This window comes from Rattus norvegicus, chromosome 5 (assembly GCF_036323735.1).
Source record: "Rattus norvegicus strain BN/NHsdMcwi chromosome 5, GRCr8, whole genome shotgun sequence".
Lineage (NCBI taxonomy): Eukaryota > Metazoa > Chordata > Mammalia > Rodentia > Muridae > Rattus > Rattus norvegicus.
The window spans coordinates 163385884-163411325 of NC_086023.1; the positions used below are offsets into that span (position 1 = coordinate 163385884).

The following is a 25442-nucleotide window of genomic DNA, read 5'->3' on the forward strand; positions in this document are numbered from 1 at the left end:
ATTGATTAATGAAAATTTCAATGTTGTACTTTTAGCTTTCTTTTCTTCTCTTAGGAATATAACCTCATTTGAGTATCTGTATGGCCATATACACAGATAAGTGTTATGTACAATTCTTTCTTGTTTTTCAAAACTATAATACTCAGGGCTTTTATCATTTCTATTAAAAATGGGCATCAGAAATATAAACCTGGTGTTGGGGATTTAGCTCAGTGGTAGAGTGCTTGCCTAGCAAGCGCAAGGCCCTGGGTTCGGGCCCCAGCTCCAAAAAAAGAAATATAAACCTGGAACAAGAAAAATGACAAACAGATGTTGTGGTTTGCCCTGAAGGTATCTGTATTTTGATGCTAAATCCACTTCTCCACGTTGGGCACCATCTGTTGTTGAAAAATAGAAAAGTAAAAAAGGTAGTGCTGTCTTTTCTGAACATAAATGATCCAAAAGGGCACATTTGTAAAAGAAATGCTACTGAAGCTGAAAGCACACATTGATCCCCACACAATAATAATAGCAGACTACAACACCCACTCTCACCAATAGACAGATCATAGAAACAGAAACTAAACAAAGAGAGTGAACCTAACAGAACTTATGAATCATAAAGATTTAATGGATATATATAGAATATTTTATTCTAAAACAAAAGAATATACCTTCTCAGCACCTCACAGCAACTTCACTAACACTTATCATATAATCAAACACAAAAGAAGCCTCAATCAAAACCAAAAGATTGAAATAATTCTATATGTCCTATCACATCACCATGGACTAAGGATGGTCTTCAATAAAAACAAGAAGAAGCTCGCATACACATGGAAGCTGAATAGTTCTCTACTCAATGATAATGTGGTCGGGGAAAAAAAGGAAATTAAAGACTTTGTAGAATTTCATGAAAATGAAAAAGCAACATACCCAAACTTATGGGACAGGATGAAAGCACTGGTAAGAGGAAAACCCTGAGCTGTGAGTGCCTCAATAAAGAAATTAGTGAGATCATACACTGGCAGCATAACAGCATATCTGAAAGTTCTAGAACAGAGAGAAGCAAATAAACCTAAGAGAAGTAGCCTGCAGGAAATAAACTCAGGGGAAAAAATTAACCAAGAAGAAATAAAGAGAACTATACCAAGAATCAACAGAACCAGGAGATGGTCTTTGAAAAAAACCAACAACATGGATACACCCATAGCCAGACTAACCAGAGGACACAGAGGCAGTATTCAAATTAAAATCACAATTGAAAACAGAGATATAACAATAGAAACGGAAGAAATTCAAAAGATTATGTCATCCTACAACACAAGCCTATACTCTAAAAAACTGGAAAATTTAGAATAAATGGGTGATTTTCTAGACAGATACCAAGTATCAAAGGTAATCAGGATCAGATAAACCACATAAACAGTTCCATAAAGCCTACAGAAATAGCATCAATCACTAAAACACTCCCCCAAAATATGACCAAGGACCACATGGTCATAGTGCAGAGTTCTATCAGACCTTCAAAGATTAGCTAATACCAATACACTTCAAACTATTCAACAAATAGAATCACAAGGAACACTATCTAATTCATTCTATGAAGGCACAGTTATATTCATAAACCACCAAAAGACCCAACAAAGAAAGCTGACTTCAGACTAATTTCCCCTATTAATATCAATGAAAAATATTCAATAAAATAATAGCAAACTGAATCCAGAAGCACATCAAAATAATCAATCACAATGATCAATTAGGCTTCATTCCAGGGATGCACAGTTGGTTCAATATACAGGAAACCATCCACATAATCCACTATATAAACAAACACAAAGAAAAAAAAAAAAACATGATCATCTCAGTGGACATTCAAGAAGCCTTTGACAAAATACAACCCTCCTTCATGCTAAAAATATTGGAAAGATGAGAATTCAATGCCCATGCCAAAATATAATAAAAGCAATAAATAGCAAACCAATAGCCAACATCAAACTAAATGGAGGGAACATGAAGCAACCCTACTAAAATCAAGGAATAGATAAGGGTGCCTACTTTCCCCTATCTATTCAACATAGTACTCAAAGTTCTATCCAGAATAATTAGACCAAAAAGGAGGTCGAAGTGATACAAATTAGAAAGGCAAAAGTCAAAAATATCACTATCTGTGATTTTTACGGTATTATACCTAAGTGACCCCAAAGTCAATCAGAGAACTTCTAAAGCTGGTAAATAACTTCAGCAAAATATCTGGATGTGAAATTAACTTCAACATACACTAGCAACATAACAGGATAGGAGTGTGGGAAAGGAATTTGAGAAATGACACCCTTCAAAATACTCACGAATAATCATAAATATCTTAGTGTGACTCTAACCCATAAGTGAAAGATATCTTTGACATATCTTTCAAATTTCAGAATGAATTCAGAACTTCAAATTTCTGAATAAAGAATTACAAGAAGTCTGTAGAAGATGGAAAGATATCCCAGGCTCAGGGATCAGCAGGATTAACAGAGGAAAAATGGCCGTATTATCAAAACCAGTCTACAGGCTCAGTGCAGTACTCATCAAAATCCCACCACAATATCTGAGATGGATAGAAAGAGCAATTCTCAAATTCATCTCAAATAACAAAAACCCCAGCATAGTGAAAATTATTCTTAACAATGGGAGGATTTCAGGGGTAATCACCATCCCTGACCACAAGCTCTACTACAGAGCAATAGTAGTAAAAAAGAAAGGTACACAGAGAAATGCATGTAGATTAATGAGATAGAACTGAAGAAGCAGAATTAAGCCCATACACTTACAGTCATCTGATCTTTAACCATCCAGTGGAAAACAAACAAGATATTCAACAAATGGCACTGGGTCAAGTGTCAGTCTCCATTTAGAATAATGCAAATTGATCCATTCTTTTTTTCCTTATACAAAGATCAAGTGCAAATGCATCTAGAACTTCCACATAAGACCAGATACATTGAACTTAATAGAAGAGGAAGTGAGAAAAATCCTCAAATACACTAGCAAATGGGAAAATTTCCTGAACAGAATACCAATGGCTCAGGCTTTGAGATCAACTATTGACAAATGGGACCTCATACAACTGAACATTTTCTGTAAGGAAAAGGATAATGTTAATAGGATGAAACAGTAACCTACAGACTGGGAAAGCTCTCTACCAAGCCTATATCTGACAGAGGGCTAATATCAAATATATACAAATAACTCAAAAAGTAAGGCCACAGACAATCAGATAACGTGATTAAACAATGGGATACAAAGCTAAAGAAAGAATTCTCAGCTGAGAGATCTGGAATAGCTGAGAAGCAACTAAAGACACATACTTAGTCATCAGGAAAACACAAATTAACGACCCTTAGATTCCACCACACAGGAGTCAGAATGGCTAGGATCAAAAACTCAGAAGAAGCATATGATTGCTAGGATGTGGACAGAGGGGAACAGTCCTCCATTGCTGGTGCAATTGAAAGCTGCTACAACCACTCTGGAAAAGTATGGTGGTTCTTCAGAAAAAAGGACATAATTATACCTGAGGACCCAGCTATACCACTCCTGGGCATATGCCTAAAAGATGGACCAACATAAAACAAAGAGAAATGCTCTACTATGTTCACAGCAGCCTTATTTATAATAGGCAGAAGCTGTAAACAATCTAGATGTCCCTCCGAGGTGGAATGCATACAGGAAATATGGTACATTTACACAATAGAATACGACTCAGCTATTAAAAAATAAGGACATAAAAAAAAAATGAGGACATCATGAGCTTAGAAGGTAAATGGATGAAATGAGAAAAATATCATACTGAGTGAGATAACCATGCACACAAGAACACACATGGTATGAACTCACTCATGATTGGATATTAGACCAAGAGTTGTGAATATCTATTTTAAAACTCACAGACCATATGAAGCTGAACAGGAAGCCCACACCATGGATGCCTCTCCCCAAACCATGGATGCTTCAGTCCTACTTGAAAGGAATAACAGAAAATCACATAAGGGAAAAAGAAGGAGGGACCTAGGAAGGAGAGAGGAGAATTAGGAAAAAAGGGAGGGTAGGATCAGGTGTGGGAGAGACAGGGAAGATGTACAGAGAGAGAGTAGGATATTTAACAAATGCTTACAGCAGTGGAGCATGTGAAACTGGAGGAAGCTAAATACAAAATCCCAGAGACCCAGGAAGCGAGAGGTTCCCAGGACAGAATAGGTATGATGTTAGGTGAAATAACCAAAATAGGAGAGAGAACCTATAGTAACAATATCCACTGGAGAGGCACAGATCGCAGGTCAAGGATGCGGTCAACTACCCATCTCAAAAATTTTAACACAGAATGATTCTTGTCTAAAAAAAAAGCAAGGACAAAGAGTGGAACAGAGACTCAAGAAAAGGTCATACCAAGACTATGCACCTAGGTATCCATTCCATCTCTAGACATCAAACCAAAACATGATTGCAGATAACAAGAAGCACTTGCTGTCAGGAACCTAGTACAGCTATCCACTGAGAGGCTCTGGCAGAGTCTGACCAATACAAATGTCAATCTGATGCTCACAGCTAACCATTGGACAGAGCAAAGAGACCCGAATGGAAGAGTGAGAAAAAGGACTGAAGTAGCTGAAGGGGATTCCAACCCCATAGGTAGGACAACACTATCAACTAAACAGACACCCCAGAGCTCTCAGGGATTAAACTAGCAACCAAATAGTACATGTGGAGGGGCCCAAGTCCCAGCAGAATATGTAGCATAAAATAAAGAAAGAATATTAAAAGCACTAAGGGAAAAAGGTCACGTAACATATAAAGGCAGACCTATCAGAATCACACCAGACTTTTCGCGAGAAACTATGAAAGCGAGAAGATCCTGGACAGATGACATACAGACCCTAAGAGAACAAAAATGCCAGCCCAGGTTACTGTATCCTGCAAAACTCTCAATTAACATAGATGGAGAAACCAAGATATTCCATGACAAAACCAAATTGACACAATATCTTCCTACAAATCCAGCACTACAAAGGATAATAAATGGTAAAGCCCAACATAAGGAGGCAAGCTATACCCTAGAAGAAGCAAGAAACTAATCGTCTTGGCAACAAAACAAAGAGAAGAAAAGCACACAAACATAACCTCATATCCAAATATGAATCTAACAGGAAGCAATAATCACTATTCCTTAATATCTCTCAACATCAATGGCCTCAACTCCCTAATAAAAGACATAGATTAACAAACTGGATACGCAACGAGGACCCTGCACTCTGCTGTCTACAGGAAACACACCTCAGAGACAAAGACAGACACTACCTCAGAGTGAAAGGCTGGAAAACAACTTTCCAAGCAAATGGTCGGAAGAAGCAAGCTGGAGTAGCCATTCTAATATCAAATAAAATGAATTGTCAACTAAAAGTCATCAAAAAAGATGAGGAAGGACACTTCATATTCATCAAAGGAAAATCACCAAGATGAACTCTCATTCCTAAATATCTATGCCCCAAATACAAGGGCACCTACATCCGTAAAAGAAACCTTACTAAAGCTCAAAACACACGTTGCACCTCACACAATAATAGTAGGAGATTTCAACACCCCACTCTCATCAATGGACAGATCATAGAAACAGAAATTAAACAGAGACATAGACAGACTAAGAGGAGTCATGAGCCAAATGGACTTAACGGATATTTATAGAACATTCTATCCTAAAGCAAAAGGATATACCATCTTCTCAGCTCCTCATGGTACTTTCTCCAAAATTGACCGTATACTTGGTCAAAAAACGGGCCTCAACAGGTACAGAAAGATAGAAATAATCCCATGCATCCTATGAGACCAATGGCCTAAAACTGGTCTGCAATAACAATAAGGGTAGAATGCCCACATATACGTGGAAATTGAACAATGCGCTACTCAATGATAACCTGGTCAAGGAAGAAATAAAGAAAGAAATTAAAGAATTCTTAGAATTTAATGAAAATGAAGGTACAACATACCCAAACTTATGGGACACAATGAAAGCTGTACTAAGAGGAAAACTCATAGTGCTGAGTGCCTGCAGAAAGAAACAGGAAAGAGCATATGTCAGCAGCTTGACAGCACACCTAAATGCTCTAGAACAAAAAGAAGCAAATACACCCAGGAGGAGTAGAAGGCAGGAAATAATCAAACTCAGAGCTGAAATCAACCAAGTAGAAACAAAAAGGACCATAGAAAGAATCAACAGAACCAAAAGTTGGTTCTTTGAGAAAATCAACAAGATAGATAAACCCTTACCCAGACTAACGAGAGGACACAGAGAGTGAGTCCAAATTAACAAAATCAGAAATGAAAAGGGAGACATAACTACAGATTCAGAGGAAATTCAAAAAATCATCAGATCTTACTATAAAAGCCTATATTCAACAAAACTTGAAAATCTGCAGGAAATGGACAATTTCCTAGACAGATACCAGGTACCGAAGTTAAATCAGGAACAGATAACCCATTTAAACAACCCCATAACTCCTAAGGAAATAGAAGCAGTCATTAAAGGTCTTCCAACCAAAAAGAGCCCAGGTTCAGACGGGTTTAGTGCAGAATTCTATCAGACCTTCATAGAAGACCTCATACCAATATTATCCAAACTATTCCACAAAATTAAAACAGATAGAGCACTACCGAATTCCTTCTATGAAGCCACAATTACTCTTATACCTAAACCACACAAAGACCCAACAAAGGAAGAGAACTTCAGACCAATTTCCCTTATGAATTATCGATGCAAAAATACTCAATAAAATTCTGGAAAACTGAATCCAAGAGCACATCAAAACAATCATCCACCATGATCAAGTAGGCTTCATCCCAGGCATGCAGGGATGGTTTAATATACGGAAAACCATCAACGTGATCCATTATGTAAATAAACTGAAAGAACAAAACCACATGATCATTTCATTAAATGCTGAGAAAGCATTTGACAAAATTCAACACCCCTTCACGATAAAAGTCCTGGAAAGAATAGGAATTCAAGGCCCATACCTAAACATAGTAAAAGCCATATACAGCAAACCAGTTGCTAACATTAAACTAAATGGAGAGGAACTTAAAGCAATCCCAATAAAATCAGGGACTAGACAAGGCTGCCCACTATCTCCCTACTTATTCAATATAGTTCTTGAAGTTCTAGCCAGAGCAACCAGACAACAAAAGGTGGTCAAGGGGACACAGAACGTAAAGAAGAAGTCAAAATATCACTATTTGCAGATGATATGATAATATATTTCAGTGATCCCAAAAGTTCCACCAGAGAACTACTAAAGCTGATAAACAACTTCAGTAAAGTGGCTGGGTATAAAATTAACTCAAATAAATCGGTAGCCTTCCTCTACACAAAAGAGAAACAAGCCGAGAAAGAAATTAGGGAAACGGCACCCTTCATAATAGAACCAAATAATATAAAGTACCTCGGTGTGACTTTAACCAAGTAAGTAAAAGATTTCTACAATAAAAACTTCAAGCCTCTGAAGAAAAACAATGAAGAAGACCTCAGAAGATGGAAAGATCTCCCATGCTCATGGATTGGCAGGATTAATATAGTAAAAATGGACATTTTACCAAAAGCGATCTACAGATTCAATGCAATCCCCATCAAAATACCAATCCAATTCTTCAAAGAGTTAAACAGAACAATTTGCAAATTCATCTGGAATAACAAAAAACCGAGGCTAGCTAAAACTATCCTCAACAATAAAAGGACTTCAGGGGGAATCACAATCCCTGAACTCAAGCAGTATTACAGAGCAATAGTGATAAAAACTGCATGGTATTGGTACAGAGACAGGCAGATAGACCAATGGAACAGAATTGAAGACCCAGAAATGAACCCACACACCTATTGGCACTTGATTTTTGACAAAGGAGCCAAAACCATCAAATGGAAAAAAGATAGCATTTTCAGCAAATGGTGCTGGTTCAACTGGAGGTCAACATGTAGAAGAATGCAGATCGATCCATGCTTATCACCCTGTACAAAGCTTAAGTCCAAGTGGATCAAGGACCTCCACATCAAACCAGATATACTCAAACTAATAGAAGAAAAACTAGGGAAGCATCTGGAACACATGGGCAGTGGAAAAAATTTCCTGAACAAAACACCAATGGCTTATGCTCTACGGTCAAGAATCGACAAATGGGATCTCATAAAACTGCAAAGCTTCTATAAGGCAAAGGACACTGTGGTTAGGACAAAATGGCAACCAAGAGATTGGAAAAAGATCTTTACCAATCCTACAACAGATAGAAGCCTTATATCCAAAATATGCAAAGAACTCAAGAAGTTAGACCGCAGGGAGACAAATAACCCTACTAAAAAATGGGGTTCAGAGCTAAACAAAGAATTCACAGCTGAGGAATGCCGAATGGCTGAGAAACACCTAAAGAAATGTTCAACATCTTTAGTCATTAGACAAGTGCAAATCAAAACAACCCTGTGATTTCACCTCACACCAGTGAGAATGGCTAAGATCAAAAACTCAGGTGACAGCAGATGCTGGAGAGGATGCGGAGAAAGAGGAACACTCCTCCATTGTTGGTGGGGTTGCAGACTGGTACAACCATTCTGGAAATCAGTCTGGAGGTTCCTCAGAAAATTGGACATTGAACTGCCTGAGGATCCAGCTATACCTCTCTTGGGCATATACCCAAAAGATGCCCCAACATATAAAAAAGACACGTGCTCCACTATGTTCATCGCAGCCTTATTTATAATAGCCAGAAGCTGGAAAGAAACCAGATGCCCTTCCAACAGAGGAACGGATACAGAAAATGTGGTACATCTACACAATGGAATATTACTCAGCTATCAAAAACAATGACTTTATGAAATTTGTAGGCAAATGGATGGAACTGGAAAATATCATGCTGAGTGAGGTAACCCAATCACAGAAAAACACACATGGTATGCACTCATTGATAAGTGGCTATTAGCCCAAATTCTTGAATTACCCTAGATGCTTAGAATAAATGAAACTCAAGACGGATGATCAAAATGTGAATGCTTCACTCCTTCTTTAAAAGGGGAACAAGAATACCCTTGGCAGGGAATAGAGAGGCAAAGATTAAAACAGACACAGAAGGAACACCCATTCAGAGCCTGCCCCACATGTGGCTCATACATATACAGCCATCCAATTAGACAAGATAGATGAAGCAAAGAAGTGCAGGCCGACAGGAGCCGGATGTAGATCGCTCCTGAGAGACATAGCCAGAATACAGCAAATACAGAGGCGAATGCCAGCAGCAAACCACTGAACTGAAAACAGGACCCCCGTTGAAGGAATCAGAGAAAGAACTGGAAGAGCTTGAAGGGGCTCGAGGCCCCATATGTACAACAATGCCAAGCAATCAGCGCTTCCAGGACTAAGCCACTACCTAAAGACTATACATGGACTGACCCTGGACTCTGATCTCATAGGTACCAATGAATATTCTAGTAAGAGCACCAGTGGAAGGGGAAGCCCTGGGTCCTGCTAAGACTTAACCCCCAGTGAACTAGATTGTTGGGGGGAGAGGGGCAATGGGGGAAGGATGGGGAGGGGAACACCCATAAAGAAGGGGAGGGGGAGAGATTAGGGGGATGTTTGCCCGGAAACCGGGAAAGAAAATAACACTCGAAATGTATATAAGAAATACTTAAGTTGGGGTTGGGGATTTAGCTCAGTGGTAGAGCGCTTGCCTAGGAAGCGCAAGGCCCTGGGTTCAGTCCCCAGCTCCGGAAAAAAAGAACCAAAAAAAAAAAAGAAATACTTAAGTTAATAAAAAAAAAAAAAAAAAAGAAAGAAAGTGTAGCAGAAGATTTTCCTATCTAGCATCAATAGGAGGGAAGGCTGATTAGAGGCTGGATGTCCAAGCACAGGAGGATGCTATGGCATTTAGCCAGGATTGGTTCTGAGAGTGGGGGAGCATCTTCAAAGAGGAAGGGTAGGAATCATGGGATAGGAGTTTTGATGAAAGGGAACGTGGAACAGGAAGAACATTTCGAATGTAAAAAATACAATAACCAATAAAAAAAGAAATGTAAGGGTTGGGGATTTAGCTCAGTGGTAGAGCGCTTGCCTAGCAAGCGCAAGGCCCTTGGTTCGGTCCCCAGCTCTGAAAAAAAAAAAAAAAGAAAAAAAGAAATGTAGAAAAATCATCAAAACCGTTCATTATGTCCCTATAACTCTGTGTAATGTAACACAGAGTTTGGTAGAACAGGAAACAAAGAGTAGATAAAGCATTCTTCCTTCTAAAGAAAAGAAGAAAACAAGTTAGGAAGGACGTTTATTTAAGATTGAAAATTTATAAATTATGCACAACACCAAGGCTATATGCCCCAGAAATTTTTTATTAATATATTCAATGTGAAGAAATAGAAAGGTAGAAAACACAGGACTTACACTCCTTATAAACGTGGAACAAAAGACAATGGAAAATAACAATTTCAACATTGAGAATTTACCTCACAGTAACACACTGGACAATATGTCTCTTGGAACAAAGAGAGTCAATGTCTAAACACACTCATAATTCTTATGAGACATAAAATGACAAGAGAATTTGAATACTGAATTCTGCATTTGCTCACAAAAAGAAAGACACATTCCTCCCATTACCTGTTCCTCTAAGGAGCTAATATATTTACTATTGGGATTCAAGACAGTGAATCCCTTATAATTTTATCCTTCTCCAAATTCCTCTCTTCCACATATTGCTCAGGGATATCAGACTCCAAAAATTCCATATCCACGTTCAAAAGCTTTTGTCTAGAACTGTGACCATCTCTGAAATGCAACATAGGTGACACATGGGACCTTCCTTCCACACTAATATAATAGCACACAAATCCAACAAATGTAAAAATTGGGCATCGATATAGTTTTTGAGAATCATTTACAATAGATTCTCTTTGAGATCTTCAGTCCCTGAAAATTATATGTCCTCACAGTAGAAAACTCTGTAAAAATTTAATGGTTAAATCTGAAAGACCTTAACATTAAATGTTCAATATCTCAGAAGAAAATGAAGATTATACAAAATAAGCCCTTAAGATAATATTACAACATATAGGTAATAAAACTATTAGACAGTTGGAATAAAAAGGGGATGTTTCAAAGAAACATGGACAACACACTGACCTGTAGAGTGTTTCCCAGAGCCATACTCATTCTTGTGTTGTTCTTCTCCCAGATTCAAATATTGGAAGTGTTCTTGAAATTTCACAAACGGGTTTGAAAACTACAAAGATGAAATTAATACAACTTAGTTATGGACAATGCTTACCCACACAAATGGACATCAAAAACAAAATATGAGGAATCTTGCCAACATTTCTACAGAATTGTGAGCATGGAGTCACATATTTAATGTGTAGGAAATATGAGTATAATCTGAGTCTACTTTAACATCAGCAGGCACCAAGAACAAATACAGAGCACATGAATACCTGCTGTAAAACACAATTACTCAGGGTTATTACTGAAAACTTATCTCCCTGGGTCTAGAGTCAAGGACAAATGGCTAGTGGCTACCATGATTGATGACCTAGATTGAATGGCATTTCATTAGCCATCACACTCAAGTACAATATCTGACACTTTGATGGCATTCCTGATCATTCTACCAGGCAGATACAGGATATCTATTTTCAATGTGTGTCCTGTTGTCTTGGAGTACAAAGATTCTATCTGCCAAATATGGTTTTTTGGTTTTGTTTTGTTTTTTTCCAAAATACTAAGTTGTCAATTTTTACCATCATCTAAGAAGAATTTTAAATTTTCATGAGATAAAACTAGAAGACCCGGGTCCCAAGCAAAGGCAGGACAGGCCCTTCTGGTTGCTGCACTCACGGAGAGCTGACACCCAACTCTGAGGAGCGACTCCAGGCCTGAGACCAGAGGTAAGACCAACTTTTCTGCCCCAAGTGACTGGCCTGGTGGACTCAAGAAACACAGAGGCAAAATTCCTCTGGGACCAGGCTCATCCGGTTTCTAACTGGGACCCGAGCCTCACTGATCACAGGCCACAGCTCCCTACTCCCAAACCCCTTGGGAGAGAGAGCTCAGTGCCCAGACAGGTGGGCACTCCTGAGACTGCAGGGCAGGAGAGACCGCCAGTACTGCCCACCCCTACCCACATCCCTGGCCCAAGAGGAAACTGTATACGGCCTCTGGGAACAGGAAGATAGGAGCACTCAACGCTGTGGCCCAGACACTGCACTGCGCTGTAAGAACAACTGCTCTGCTCCAAGTGACCTGCCTGGTGGACTCAGGACACATGCCCACGGGAACACCTAAAAACCAGTATACAGGAACGACTACACGGCTAAAAGCAGAACACTGTTCTCATAACTGGCTGAAAGAGAACAGGAAAACAGGTCTACTGCACTCCTGACACACAGGCCTATAGGACGGTCTAACCATTGTCAGAAATAGCAGAACAAGGCAACACCAGAGACAACCTGATGGCAAGAGGCAAGCGTGGGAACCCAAGCAATAGAAACCAAGACTACATGGCATCATCGGGGCCCAATTCTCCCACCAAAGCAAACACTGGATAACCAAACACAACAGAAAAGCATGATGTAGATTTAAAATCATATTTGATCATGATGATGGAGGAATTCAAGAAAGACATAAAAAACTCCCTTGGAGAAATGAAGGAAAAAACAATAAACAAGCAGAAGCCTATAGAAAGAAAATACAAAAATCCCTGAAAGAATTACAGGAAAACACAATCAAACAGGTGAAGCAATTAAAAATGGAAATAGAAGCAATAAAGAAAGCACAAAGGGAGACAACCCTGGATATAGAAAACCAAGGGAAGAGACAAGGGGCCGTAGATACAAGCATGGCCAATAGAATACAATACAGAGAAGAGAGAATCTCAGGAGCAGAAGATTCCATAGAAATCATCAACACAACTGTCAAAGGTAATGTAAAACGGAAAAAGACACTGCTCCAAAACATACAGGAAAAACAGGACACAATGAGAAGATCAAACCTAAGGATAATAGGTATAGAAGAGAGTGAAGACTCCCAACTCAAAGGACCAGTAAATATATTCAACAAAATCATAGAAGAAAACTTCTCGAACCTAAAGAAAGAAATGCCCATAAACATACAAGAAGCCTACAGAACTCCAAATACATTGGACCAGAAAAGAAACTCCTCCCGTCATATAATAGTCAAAACACTAAATGCACAAAACAAAGAAAGAATATTAAACAGCAGTAAGGAAAAAAGGTCAAGTAACATATGAATGCAGACCTATCAGAATCACACCAGACTTCTCACCAGAGACTATGAAAGCCAAAAGATCCTGGACAGATGTCATACAGACCCTAAGAGAACAAAAATGCCAGCCCAGGTTACTGTATCCTGCAAAACTCTCAATTAACATAGATGGAGAAACCAAGATATTCCATGACAAAACCAAATTTACACAATATCTTTCTACAAAGCCAGCACTACAAAGGATAACAAATGGTAAAGCCCAACACAATGAGGGAAGCTCCACCCTAGAAAAAGCAAGAAACTAATTGTTTTGCAACAAAACAAAGAGAAAACAAGCACACAAACATAAACTCACATCCAAACACGAATATAACAGGAAGTAACAATCACTATTCCTTAATATCTCTCAAAAGCAATGGACTCAATTCCCACATAAAAAAGACACAGATTAACAAACTGGATACGCAAGGAGGACCCAACAATTCACTCCCTACATGAAACACGCCTCAAAGACAAAGACAGACACTACCTCACAGTGCAAGGCTGGAAAACAAAGTTCACAGCAAATGATCTGAAGAAGCAAGCTGGAGTAGCCATTCTAATATCAAATAAAATTGATTTTCAACCAAAAGTCACCAAAAAAGATAAGGAAGGACACTTTTTATTCATCAAAAGAAAAACCCACCAAGATGAACTCTCAATCCTAAATATCTATGCTCCAAATACAAGGGCACCTGCATACATAAAAGAAACCTTACTAAAGCTCAAAGCACACATTGCACCTCACACAATAATATTAGGAGATTTCAACACCCCAAACTCATCAATGGACAGATCATGGAAACAGAAATTAAACAGAGACATAGACACACTAACAGAAGTCATGAACCAAATGGATTTAACAGATATTTATAGAACATTCTATCCTAAAACAAAAGGATATACCTTCTTTTCACCACCTCATGGTACTTTCTCCAAAACTGACCATATAATAGATCAAAAAACAGGCCTTAACAGATACAGAAACATAGAAATAATCCCATGGTCCAGATGGGTTCCGTGCAGAATTCTATCAGACCTTCATAGGAGATCTCATACCAATACTATCCAAACTATTCCAGGAAATTGAAACAGAGCGCTACCGAATTCCTTCTATGAAGCCACAATTACTCTTATACCTAAACCACACAAAGACCCAAAAAGAAAGAGAGCTTCAGACCAATTTCCCTTATGAATATCAACACAAAGATACTCAATAAAACTCTTGCAAATTGAATCCAAGAGCACATCAAAACAATCATCCACCATGATCAAGTAGGCTTCATCCCAGGCATGCAGGGATGGTTTAATATATGGAAAACCATCAATGTGATCCATTATATAAACAAACTGAAAGAACAAAACCACATGATCATTTCACTAGATGCTGAGAAAGCATTGGACAAAATTCAACACCCCTTCATGATAAAAGTCCTGGAAAGAACAGGAATTCAAGGTCCATACCTAAACATAGCAAAAGCCATATACAGCAAACCAGTAGCTAATATTAAACTAAAAGGAGAGAAACTTGAAGCAATCCCACTAAAATCAGGGACTAGACAAGGCTGCCCACTCTTTCCCTCCTTATTCAATATAGTTCTCGATGTCATAGCGAGAGCAATCAGACAACAAAAGGAGATCAAAGGGATACAGATTGGAAAGAAAGAAGTCAAAATATCACTATTTGCAGATGATATGATTATATACTTAAGTGATCCCAAAAGTTCCACCAGAGAACTACTAAACCTGATAAATACCTTCAGCCAAGTGGTACCTTCCTCTCCACAAAAGAGAAACAAGCCGAGAAAGAAATTAGAGAAACGACACCCTTCGTAATAGTCCCAAATAATATAAAATATCTTGGTGTGACTTTAACCAAGCAAGTGAAAGATCTGTATGATAAGAACTTCAAGCCTCTGAAGAAAGAAATTGAAGATCTCAGAAGATGGAAAGATCTCCCATGCTCATGAATTGGCAGGATTAATATAGTAAAAATGGCCATTTTACCAAAAGCAAATACAAATTCAATTCAATCCCCTTCAAAATTCCAATCCAATTCTTCACAGAGTTAGACAGAAATATTTGCAAATTCATCTGGAATAACAAAAAACCCAGGATAGCTAAAACTATCCTCAACAATAAAAGGACTTTCAGGGAAATCACTATCCCTGAACTCAAGCAGTATTACAGAGCAATAGTGATAAAAACTGCATGGTATTGGTACAGAGACAGACAGATAGACCAATGAAACAGAATTGAAGACCCAGAAATGAACCCACACACCTATGGGCACTTGATTTTTGACAAAGGAACCAAAACCATCAAATGGAAAAAAGATAGCATTTTCAGCAAATGGTGCTGGTTCAACTGGAGGTCAACATGTAGAAGAATGCAGATCGATCCATGCTTATCAGCAGAATGGCAGAAAATGTGAAATATCAAGGAAAGATCTGACAAAACAGGATATGCGCTACTGAAGAGAGTACAGGAAAAAGAGAAGAGTAAAGGAATACAGTAGAATGCATGGAGAGCAGTGCAGTACAGTTGGGAGATTAGCGCAACAGAGAGGGAGAAGGAAACAGTTTTACTTGGAGAGTTTTACAGAGTCAGACTGAAGAGAGAACATGCTAGGCACAGGTAAAGACAGATAAAGCAAGATGAGCAAGACAAGGAGAAGCCAGAAGATTTAAAGACGATCGCTACAGTTAATTGTAGGCCAAGCAGAGCAATACAGTGTCTGAGAGAAAAACCAGATTGAACAAGTCAGATGGGAGAGCAGTTTGAGCTGGGAGAACAGAGTTGAACCAGCCAGTTAAGAATTGAAAGGAAAGAAGAAAGGGGCAGCATGATCAGCAGGAAATCTCAGAAGATGAAAATACTCAAGGCCTGAATAAGATTGTATGGAGGCTAGAGGCTTCCAGGACGAGGCCAAGTAAACAGACAGAGGCAGTGAGCCTCCCAGACAACAATACAATAGGAGAATGAAAGTGTCTTTTACAGCCCTGTGGAAAATCTAACATTGCTCAGTAGAAAAGCTCTCTGGAACGTAAGAAGAGAAGAAAAATACCTCAGAATACTAAAGCAAAGAGACACAAAACTGAAGCAAACTGTACAGAAAAGGTCAACAGTAATTACTCCATTATACTAAGACCTAATTCAACACACTGCATCAGTGAGAACACAATTCTAGGACTGAATATCATTTAGACTGGACAGAATAAGTGATTCAGGAAGCAAGTGCACTGTGGAGAAAAACATTCAGATCAGACCACTCAGTCTGTCAACAATTATCTTGGATTCCTCAGTCTCCTTAGTGGTAGCATTCATAGTGTCAAAAACTGCTATGCAAACCGGGGCAGGGGGGCAGAGTTATCAAAGGCCACACCCAGATGTGTATCCTGTGTGCTACAACCTCTGCCAGGCAAGGCAAGGCCACTGGTATCGTCGTGGCAAGATTCTCTGTGGGTAAGAGAAGGGATTCTGCTTCGAGCTGAGGCTAATTCCACAGGGGAAATGATACATAAATTAAACTGAAAATCTGGCTAAAATGCAAGAAGGAAAGTCCCAGGTCCTTAGGAGGGAAACAACTACTGGCATTTGCTTCATGTGTAAATGGCCCTTGTCTCACCCATACCCTGAGGCTGCATTCAGTATGGGTAAAAGAAACTTTGTTTCCATGGGCAACAGCTATTTCAGAGCCTCGGAACTAATCCAATATTGACATCAACTGACTGTTGACTGCACACTGCAGACCATGGGAAATCCATATGATCCACTCTAGTATTATTCTCACTGAAAGTTTCCAGAATCATTAATGAAATACAGTCTGGCAAAACCAAACCCATGTCCTCTTCCTACTGACAGATGAGCCCCACCCCATCCCTTGTTCAATCCTCTAACAAACCTGGATCCTTTGTCAGAAGTCTCTTCAGCCTTTACCATCCAAGGCTCTTAGTTTTGATTTAGTTATGCAGATTTGCTGAGTATATGAAGACCTGAACATGGGGAAATACTGTTCGTGGCCATGTCTTACTCTGTCTTAATCTACAGTAAGTTTTCCACTAATAAAATATCTTGGCATGATATCATCCTCTCACACCATGCTGGGCTGCAACATGGAAGGATTCATAGAAATCAGGAAGAATGGCTAACTGTGGTGCCTATTAACATATCCACGCACACAATGTTCCCTAGGTGCTTTCTTGAATCCTGGTTCTCTCTTGGCCAACCCCCCTATCCTCCCTTCTCATCCTCAATTCCCTTCCCACCCTCCCAGTCTCATGGCCTGGTTCAGTCTGGACCCAACCACAGAACTCTGACTGCTTTCTCCCTCAATCTTGAAAAGGCAAAAATTGACCTCACCACTACCCAAGACTGAGGTATCTTCTTGCACTACTGTAGGCTGCATGTCTTGGGAAAATAATAAAGCTTCATGGGAAATTACAATGGTCTATACAACCCCCTGTATCATGTGACCAAAGTCCATCACTTGGTCAGGATGTAATATTTAATAAAACTTGCCCACACGGTGGTATGATTTTTTACTCTGGCAACACTCAGGGCTAACAGAACCTAAAATATATCTTCTCTTCAGCCACACCTTGCTGCAATCCTATCTTCCTTTCTTATACAAACATAAGGTTTAATATTAATAACTAAGTCGATGAATTCACACTTCTGAATGCTGTGTTTACATCACAGCCTGCATATACCTCAGTGTAAAATTCATGGAGAGTATAACTTAACTCAGGAAATGTTAATATTTACAGCCTTATGATGGGCTTTATAACAAATATTTTCTAATTCAATCAAATCTGCACTAGTTACTCATATGTCAAAGATCTACAAAGCTCTCTTGGAATGCGTATTTGGTCCGCTAGAGAAAGAGAAATGGAACGGCAAACGGAGGAACAGGGGAGTTAAGAAAACATGCATTAATTTGAACCCGAAGAACTTTACTAAAGCTTTTGAAAGAAAACCCTGCTGTACAAACTACAGATGCGGCCAAGGATCTACGAGGTTCTTTTAGAAAAATATTCTGGCGGCCACAAAATTAATTAAAACATCACCGTAAACCCCAGTTCACAGATCTCAAACTTCCTGACAACGCTAAGATATCCACGACAGAATTATAAGAGTGGAGGCAGAAAATGCACTCCCGCTCCACAGCGCTGCTCCGCTCCTGCCTGTATCCCGGTCGCAGCAGCTCCTCTGACCTGGCAGGGTGACAGGACGAGCTGATGAATGTTCTAGGAAGCCGCCACCGCAACTGCAGCTCCAGGAAGTTTTCAGGTACCTCTAGGTCTCCGGGACGAGTCTCCCACCAGGACTTCCTGAAAGGGAGGCAGCAAAGACACGGAGAAAGTTTGAAGGGCGGAACTTCCTGTCACTTCCGCGGGTTTCTCAGAGCAACTCCTTCTGGACCCGCCCAATATTCAGCAGCTTCCTGTTACGTAATTCTTCTAAGCCCACCTACTTCGGAACATTTTAGTTATTCCCCGTCCAAATTCTTCACACATTTTTTTTTTATCGGTTTCGATTTTTGCTTGCTTACTGCCTTGATTTTTCCTTTGTTTTTATTTTGTCTTTTTCTTAATCTCATCCGATCAGGCAGGTGTGTCCCCGCTCCCGATCGGAACCACTCCCCCAACTCTGTTGCAGGCTGCCTTCCACACAACTGCAGCTGTCAGGAGCGCAGGACCTACTCTGCACAGCTTCGCATCAAGCTTGCTGCCAGTCTAGACCAGAAGTGGATGTAGTAGGACACTGCGCCTGGGTTCTGACCTATTTACATCCAAGGTCGTCTGCCTAACTTCTCACATTGTGAGACTAGTGCTTTGGGCTAAAGATACACAAAAGATAGCAATCTCTCTGAATTCTGATGCTCAGAACAAGTACCCCCAAAAACTAAGACGAAATTAAAATGCCCTTGAGTAAAACCACAAACCTTATATGTACTTCCTAATGTGGGCGACTTACATGATATCCAAGATAGTGAATTGAATACCCAGAGTCAAAGCTTGTAAACCAGGAAAATCAACTCAAAGAGGCAGGAACAAAATGATTCATTGGCAAGAAAATAATAGCAGATGCCAAAAGGAAATGAGGACAGCAACATAGGATATGAAAATTAAGTTCAATAGGAGGTTAGAAACACCAAACATAAGACCATGAAAGGAAAATGCAGTAGAAAGAATAATAATAACGCATAGAGAAGCACTGGAGACAGATTATCAGACTTGAAGAAAAGTTTGAGGAGCTGGATGCCTCAGTCAGAGAAAATGAAGAAGTAAAATGACGGTACAATATTATTTACTGCTGGAAGGGTGAGGTGAAAAAGAGAAATTCCTTTTGAAAACTATCTAGATTTTTGTCAAAAAGGAAAGTAAGAAGAAGGAAGACAGAAATAGAACTATAAAACATATGGCATTCTTTAGCCATTTGGTCATAGATACTTTCTAGATTGGTCCCTACAATTCATTATGTACACCCATCCACATCTGCATATGCTGGGGAAAGGAGACTCCAGAATTACCCAAGTCTCTTTAGAGAATATAGCTAAGAAATCACTTTTCATGATTATAATGAGTTCTAGGATTCTCAGAAGACTCCTGTCATTCAAAAACTGTTGTGATGATATGGCAAGTTAAAATGGATTCCAGCTAAGCATAGGAGAGAGAGCTCAGAAACACAACCACAGACTCAGGTGTCTGTCCTTAAATTACAGGGTTCTGAGCCCGTGGACACATGTGAAAGGGCATAGCTACATGTTTTCCATTGTGGTGAGTTTTATTCTTTCCCACATAAGACTGGTACACAAAAAAATAACTTCCACAGCTAACTGATTCTGCATATGTGAATACACTAAACATAATTGTCATTAATAAGTCATCTGAGATTAGTTAAGGAGAGAAATAAAAGCCTTTCCTCAGATGCATTTATTTTTTATGATTTATTTTATTTACATTTCAAATATTATCCCCCTTCCCAGTTTTTCCTCCATAAGCCCCCTATACCTTACTACCTTCCCCATCCACATGACTTGCTCCCCCTCTCGTCCACTCACTCCTACCTCAGTGGCCTAGCATTCTTCTATCATGTGTCATCAAACCACCAAAGGACCAAAGGGCTCCTTAGCATGTGATACCAAATAAGGCAATCCTCTGTTACATATCCAGCTGGAGCCATGGGTACCCCCTCTGTACACTTTAGTTGGTGGTTTAAGTCCTGAAAGATTTGGGGGCTCTGTGTGGTTGATATTCTTGTTCTTCCTTTGAGGTTGCAAAACCCATCAGCTCCTACAGTCCTTGTCCTAACTTCCACATTGGAGTCCCAATTCTTGTTCCAATATTTGGCTGTGTATATCCCCATCTGTATTTTTCTGGGACTAACAGAGCCCCCCAGGGCACAGCTATACTGGGCTCCTATAATTAAGCACAGGAAAATACGTTCAAACAGATAGCCACATTAAAAGATGACACAAATAAATAGAAAGATGTAAAGAAAAACACAAACAGGAGAAGGCTATGATGAAACTATCCAAGGCCTCAAAGGGAAATGGAAGCAATAAAGAAATCTAACTGCAGCAATGCTAGAAATGGAAAACCTAGGAAAGAGAACAAGAGCTACAGTAGTAAGCATCACAAAGAGAATTCAGGAGATGGAAGAGAGAACCTCAGGTGATCACTGATTGGGTCAGGAAAGAAATAAAGATAGACATTGAAGACTTTCTAGAATTCAATGAAAATGTGGGCATATCACACCCAGACTTTTGAGGCACTAAGAAAGCAGAGCTAAGAAGAGAGTTCATAGCACTAAATGCCATCATATAGAACTTGGGAGTTTTCACACTAACAAATTCAAAGTCTATCTGAAGGCTCTATTTAAAAAAAGAAGCAAAAACAACTGGGAGGAATACACAGCAGGAGATAAACAAACTCATGCTCAACAGTCTGAAGATTAAACCTGGAGAGACCATGCATGACAGATAGAAATGGACTCGATGTGGAGAGATAGTGTCAAAGACCCAGCTTCAAGGAGCAGTAGGGAATGGAAGGCCAAAACAAAATCCAATGTTGTCAACTAATCCAGAATCCTAGGACTTCCCAGAGTCTACTCTTCCAACTAAAGATCTTACAAAGGTTGGATCCAGGCCCACTGAACATGTGTAGAAGAGGACCTACGTTTTTGGTCTTAGTGAAAGAAGATGTGCATGATCATAGAGGAACTTGATGGTAAGAGAATGGGGACACCTAGAGGGTTGAGGGAAGAAGGAGGGAGCCCTCTCTCAAAGCAAAGTGGAGGACTAAGGAAATGGAGAAATCTGGGAAAGAGGACAAGGAGGTACGAATGGAAAGATTAAAAGTAAATTTGAAATTATTACTGAAATAAATATTAAAATATTACTGAAAGGATGACTAAGGATGTTGATTGTTTCTCTTTTTTTTATGTGCAATCTTCAGTTTTATTGAGTTTCTGTGAGGTTTTCTCCTTGTGACAATAAGAGCAGTTTAATGCTTCCTACTACCAGTGGTCAAGCTTACATATAGGATGGCAAACTGTCCAGATATAGAACTGCAGCAAATTTAGAAACACTTTTTGAGACCTTGTAGCTAAATGTGAGGCATTGTATGTGGTGGCAGAAGTCCATGGTGATATGTAGTCCTTGAAGCATGAATTGCTCACCTTGTACATGTTGAATATTTCTTTAAATGCTTCCTGGCCAGTCAAGATTGCTCTTTTAAGAATTCTATTTAGCTCCCCATTTTTAAATTGTATTACATGGTTTTTTGCAGTTTAACTTTTGAATTCTTTTTAAATTTTGCAGTATTTTTGTATATTAGTCCCATATTGGATGTAGGCTTAGAGAATACCTTTTCCCAATTTTAAGATTGCAAATTTCTCTTATTGAGAGAGTATTTTGCCTTACAAAACGTTTTTAATTTCATGAGGCTTCATTTGCCCACTATACATCTTAAATCCTGACAAATTGGTGATCTGTTCTAGAAATTTTGCCCTGTGCCAAAATGTTTCATTACCACTTTTTTTTCTATTATATTCAGTGTATCTTGTTTTACATTAAGAACCTTGATCCAGTTGAATACGAGCTTTGCACATGGTGATAAATATGGATCAATTTGCATTGTTACACATGTGGAACACCAGTTAAACGGCCATGATTTGTTGAAGATGTTTTCTTTCTTTCCACTGTATCATTTTGGCTTCTTTTTTCAAATATCAAGTGTCCATAGTTACATGGGTTTATTTCTGGTTCTTTGATTCTACTCCACTGATCTAACTATCTGTCTCTGTACCAATACAGTGAATTTTTTATCACTATTACTCTGTAGCACAGGTTGAGGTCAGATGGTGATTTACCCAGCAGTTCTTTTATTGCTGAAAACTTGTTTTTGCTATCCTAGGTTATTTGGTTATTCCATATGAAGTTGAGAACTGCTCTTTCAATGTCTGTGAAGAATTGACTTGAAATTCTGATGGGGATTTCATTTAAACTGCAAATTCATTTTGGTAACATGGCTGTTTTTACTATGTGGAGTCTAATGATCCATGAGCAAGGGAGATCTTGCTTTCTCTGGAAGTCGTCCTTTTCTCTCTTCAAAAACTTAATGCTCTTGTCATACAGGTCTTTCACTTCCCATGGTAGAGTTATACCAAGATGTTTTACATTATTTGTTACTATTTTGAAAGGTGTTGTTTTCCTAATTTCTTTCATGGTCCATGTACCCCTCGTATAATGTAAGGCGATTAAAATCTTTGAGTTAATTTTATACCCAGCAACTTTGAAGAAGCTGATTAGCACCTGTAGGGATTCTCTGGTAGAATTTTAGTGATTGCTCATATATACAATCATAGCAACCACAGAGAGTGATACGTTGACTGCTGCCTTTCAAAACTGTATCCCTTTAAACACTTTTTGTTGTCTAAATACTCTAGATGGTGAGGCTGTGGAGAAAAAAGAACAGTTCTTCATTGCTGTTATGATCGGGAACTGGCACAACCACTCTAGAAATTAATCAGGCAGTTCCTCAGGAATTTTGAAATAGTTCTGCCTATAGACCTAGCTTTACCACTCCTGAGTATATACATAAAAGATGTTCACCATGCCACAATGGCACATGATCCATTGTGTACATAGCTGCCTTATTTGTAATAGTCAGATGATGGAAACAACCCAGATGTCCCTGGAATGGATGATGAAAATACTATTTTTTTAAAGTGATCATTTTATTTTTTACTGATTTTAGTTATCTTAGTATTATGCTTGGATTTTTACCTTTTAGATTATTGTTATTCCTTATTTTTTTTATTAACTTGAGTATTTCTTATATACATTTCGAGTATTATTCCCTTTCCCGGTTTCCGGGCAAACATCCCCCTAATCCCTCCCCCTCCCCTTCTTTATAGGTGTTCCCCTCCTCATCCTCCCCGCATTGCCACCCTCCCCCCAACAATCTAGTTCACTGGGGGTTCAGTCTTAGCAGGACCCAGGGCTTCCCCTTCCACTGATGCTCTTACTAGGATATTCATTGCTACCTATGAGGTCAGAGTCCAGGGTCAGTCCATGTATAGTCTTTAGGTAGTGGCTTAGTCCCTGGAAGCTCTGGTTTCTTGGCATTATTGTACATATGGGGTCTCGAGCCCCTTCAAGCTCTTCCAGTTCTTTCTCTGACTCCTTCAATGGGGGTCCTATTCTCAGTTCAGTAGTTTGCTGCTGGCATATGCCTCTGTATTTGCTGTATTCTGGCTGTGTCTCTCAGGAGAGATCTACATCCGGCTCCTGTGGGCCTGCACTTCTTTGCTTCATCCATCTTGTCTAATTGGATGGCTGTATATGTATGGGCCACATGTGGGGCAGGCTCTGAATGGGTGTTCCTTCTGTGTCTGTTTTAATCTTTGCCTCTCTATTCCCTGCCAAGGGTATTCTTGTTCCCCTTTTAAAGAAGGAGTGAAGCATTCACATTTTGATCATCCATCTTGAGGTTCATTTGTTCTAGGCATCTAGGGTAATTCAAGCATTTGGGCTAATAGCCACTTATCAATGAGTGGATACCATGTGTGTTTTTCTGTGATTGGGTTACCTCACTCAGGATGATATTTTTCAGTTCCAACCATTTGCCTACGAATTTCATAAAGTCATTGTTTTTGATAGCTGAGTAATATTCCATTGTGTAGATGTACCACATTTTCTGTATCCATTCCTCTGTTGAAGGGCATCTGGGTTCTTTCCAGCTTCAGGCTATTATAAATAAGTCTGCAATGAACATAGTGGAGCACGTGTCTCTTTTATATGTTGGGGCATCTTTTGGGTATATGTCCAAGAGAGGTATACCTGGATACTCAGGCAATTCAATGTCCAATTTTCTGAGGAACCTCCAGACTGATTTCCAGAATGGTTGTACCAGTCTGCAATCCCACCAAAAATGGAGGAGTGTTCCTCTTTCTCCGCATCCTCTCCAGCATCTGCTGTCACCTGAGTTTTTGATCTTAGCCATTCTCACTGGTGTGAGGTGAAATCTCAGGGTTGTTTTGATTTGCATTTCCCTTATGACTAAAGATATTGAGCATTTCTTTAGGTGTTTCTCAGCCATTCAGCATTCCTCAGCTGTGAATTCTTTGTTTAGCTCTGAACCCCATTTTTTAATAGGGTTATTTGTCTCCCTGCGGTCTAACTTCTTGAGTTCTTTATATATTTTGGATATAAGGCCTCTATCTATTGTATGATTGGTAAAGATCTTTTCCCAACCTGTTGGTTGCCGTTTTAGCTAACCACAGTGTCCTTTGCCTTATAGAAGCTTTGCAGTTTTATGAGATCCCATTTGTCGATTCTTGATCTTAGAGCATAAGCCATTGGTGTTTTGTTCAGGAAATTTTTTCCACTGCCCATGTGTTCCAGATGCTTCCCTAGTTTTTCTTCTATTAGTTTGAGTGTATCTGGTTTTATGTGGAGGTCCTTGATCCACTTAGACTTAAGCTTTGTACAGGGTGATAAGAATGGATCAATCTGCATTCTTCTACATGTTGACCTCCAGTTGAACCAGCACCATTTGCTGAAAATGCTATCTTTTTTCCATTGGATGGTTTTGGCTCCTTTGTCAAAAATCAAGTGCCCATAGGTGT

At 39.2% G+C, this 25442-nt stretch overlaps 1 protein-coding gene across 2 annotated transcripts in view; it reads right to left on the reverse strand.

Annotated features, from left to right (window-relative positions):
* Window positions 1-18679, reverse strand: part of Zfp534l2 (zinc finger protein 534 like 2) — a 38081-nt gene extending 19402 nt beyond the window's left edge. Inside the window, exons 1-2 of one of the 2 annotated variants that reach the window (XM_063288300.1) lie at window positions 17209-17569; window positions 11169-11268 (exon numbers count right to left, since the gene is read on the reverse strand). In XM_063288300.1, coding sequence (XP_063144370.1) covers window positions 11169-11198 — 30 coding nt within the window. In that variant the 5' untranslated portion in view covers window positions 11199-11268; window positions 17209-17569. Of the gene's footprint in view, window positions 1-11168; window positions 11269-17208; window positions 17570-18520 lie in introns of those variants that run through there. The other variant, NM_001402528.1, reaches the window with a different exon arrangement.
* Between the last annotated feature and the right edge of the window lie 6763 nt (window positions 18680-25442).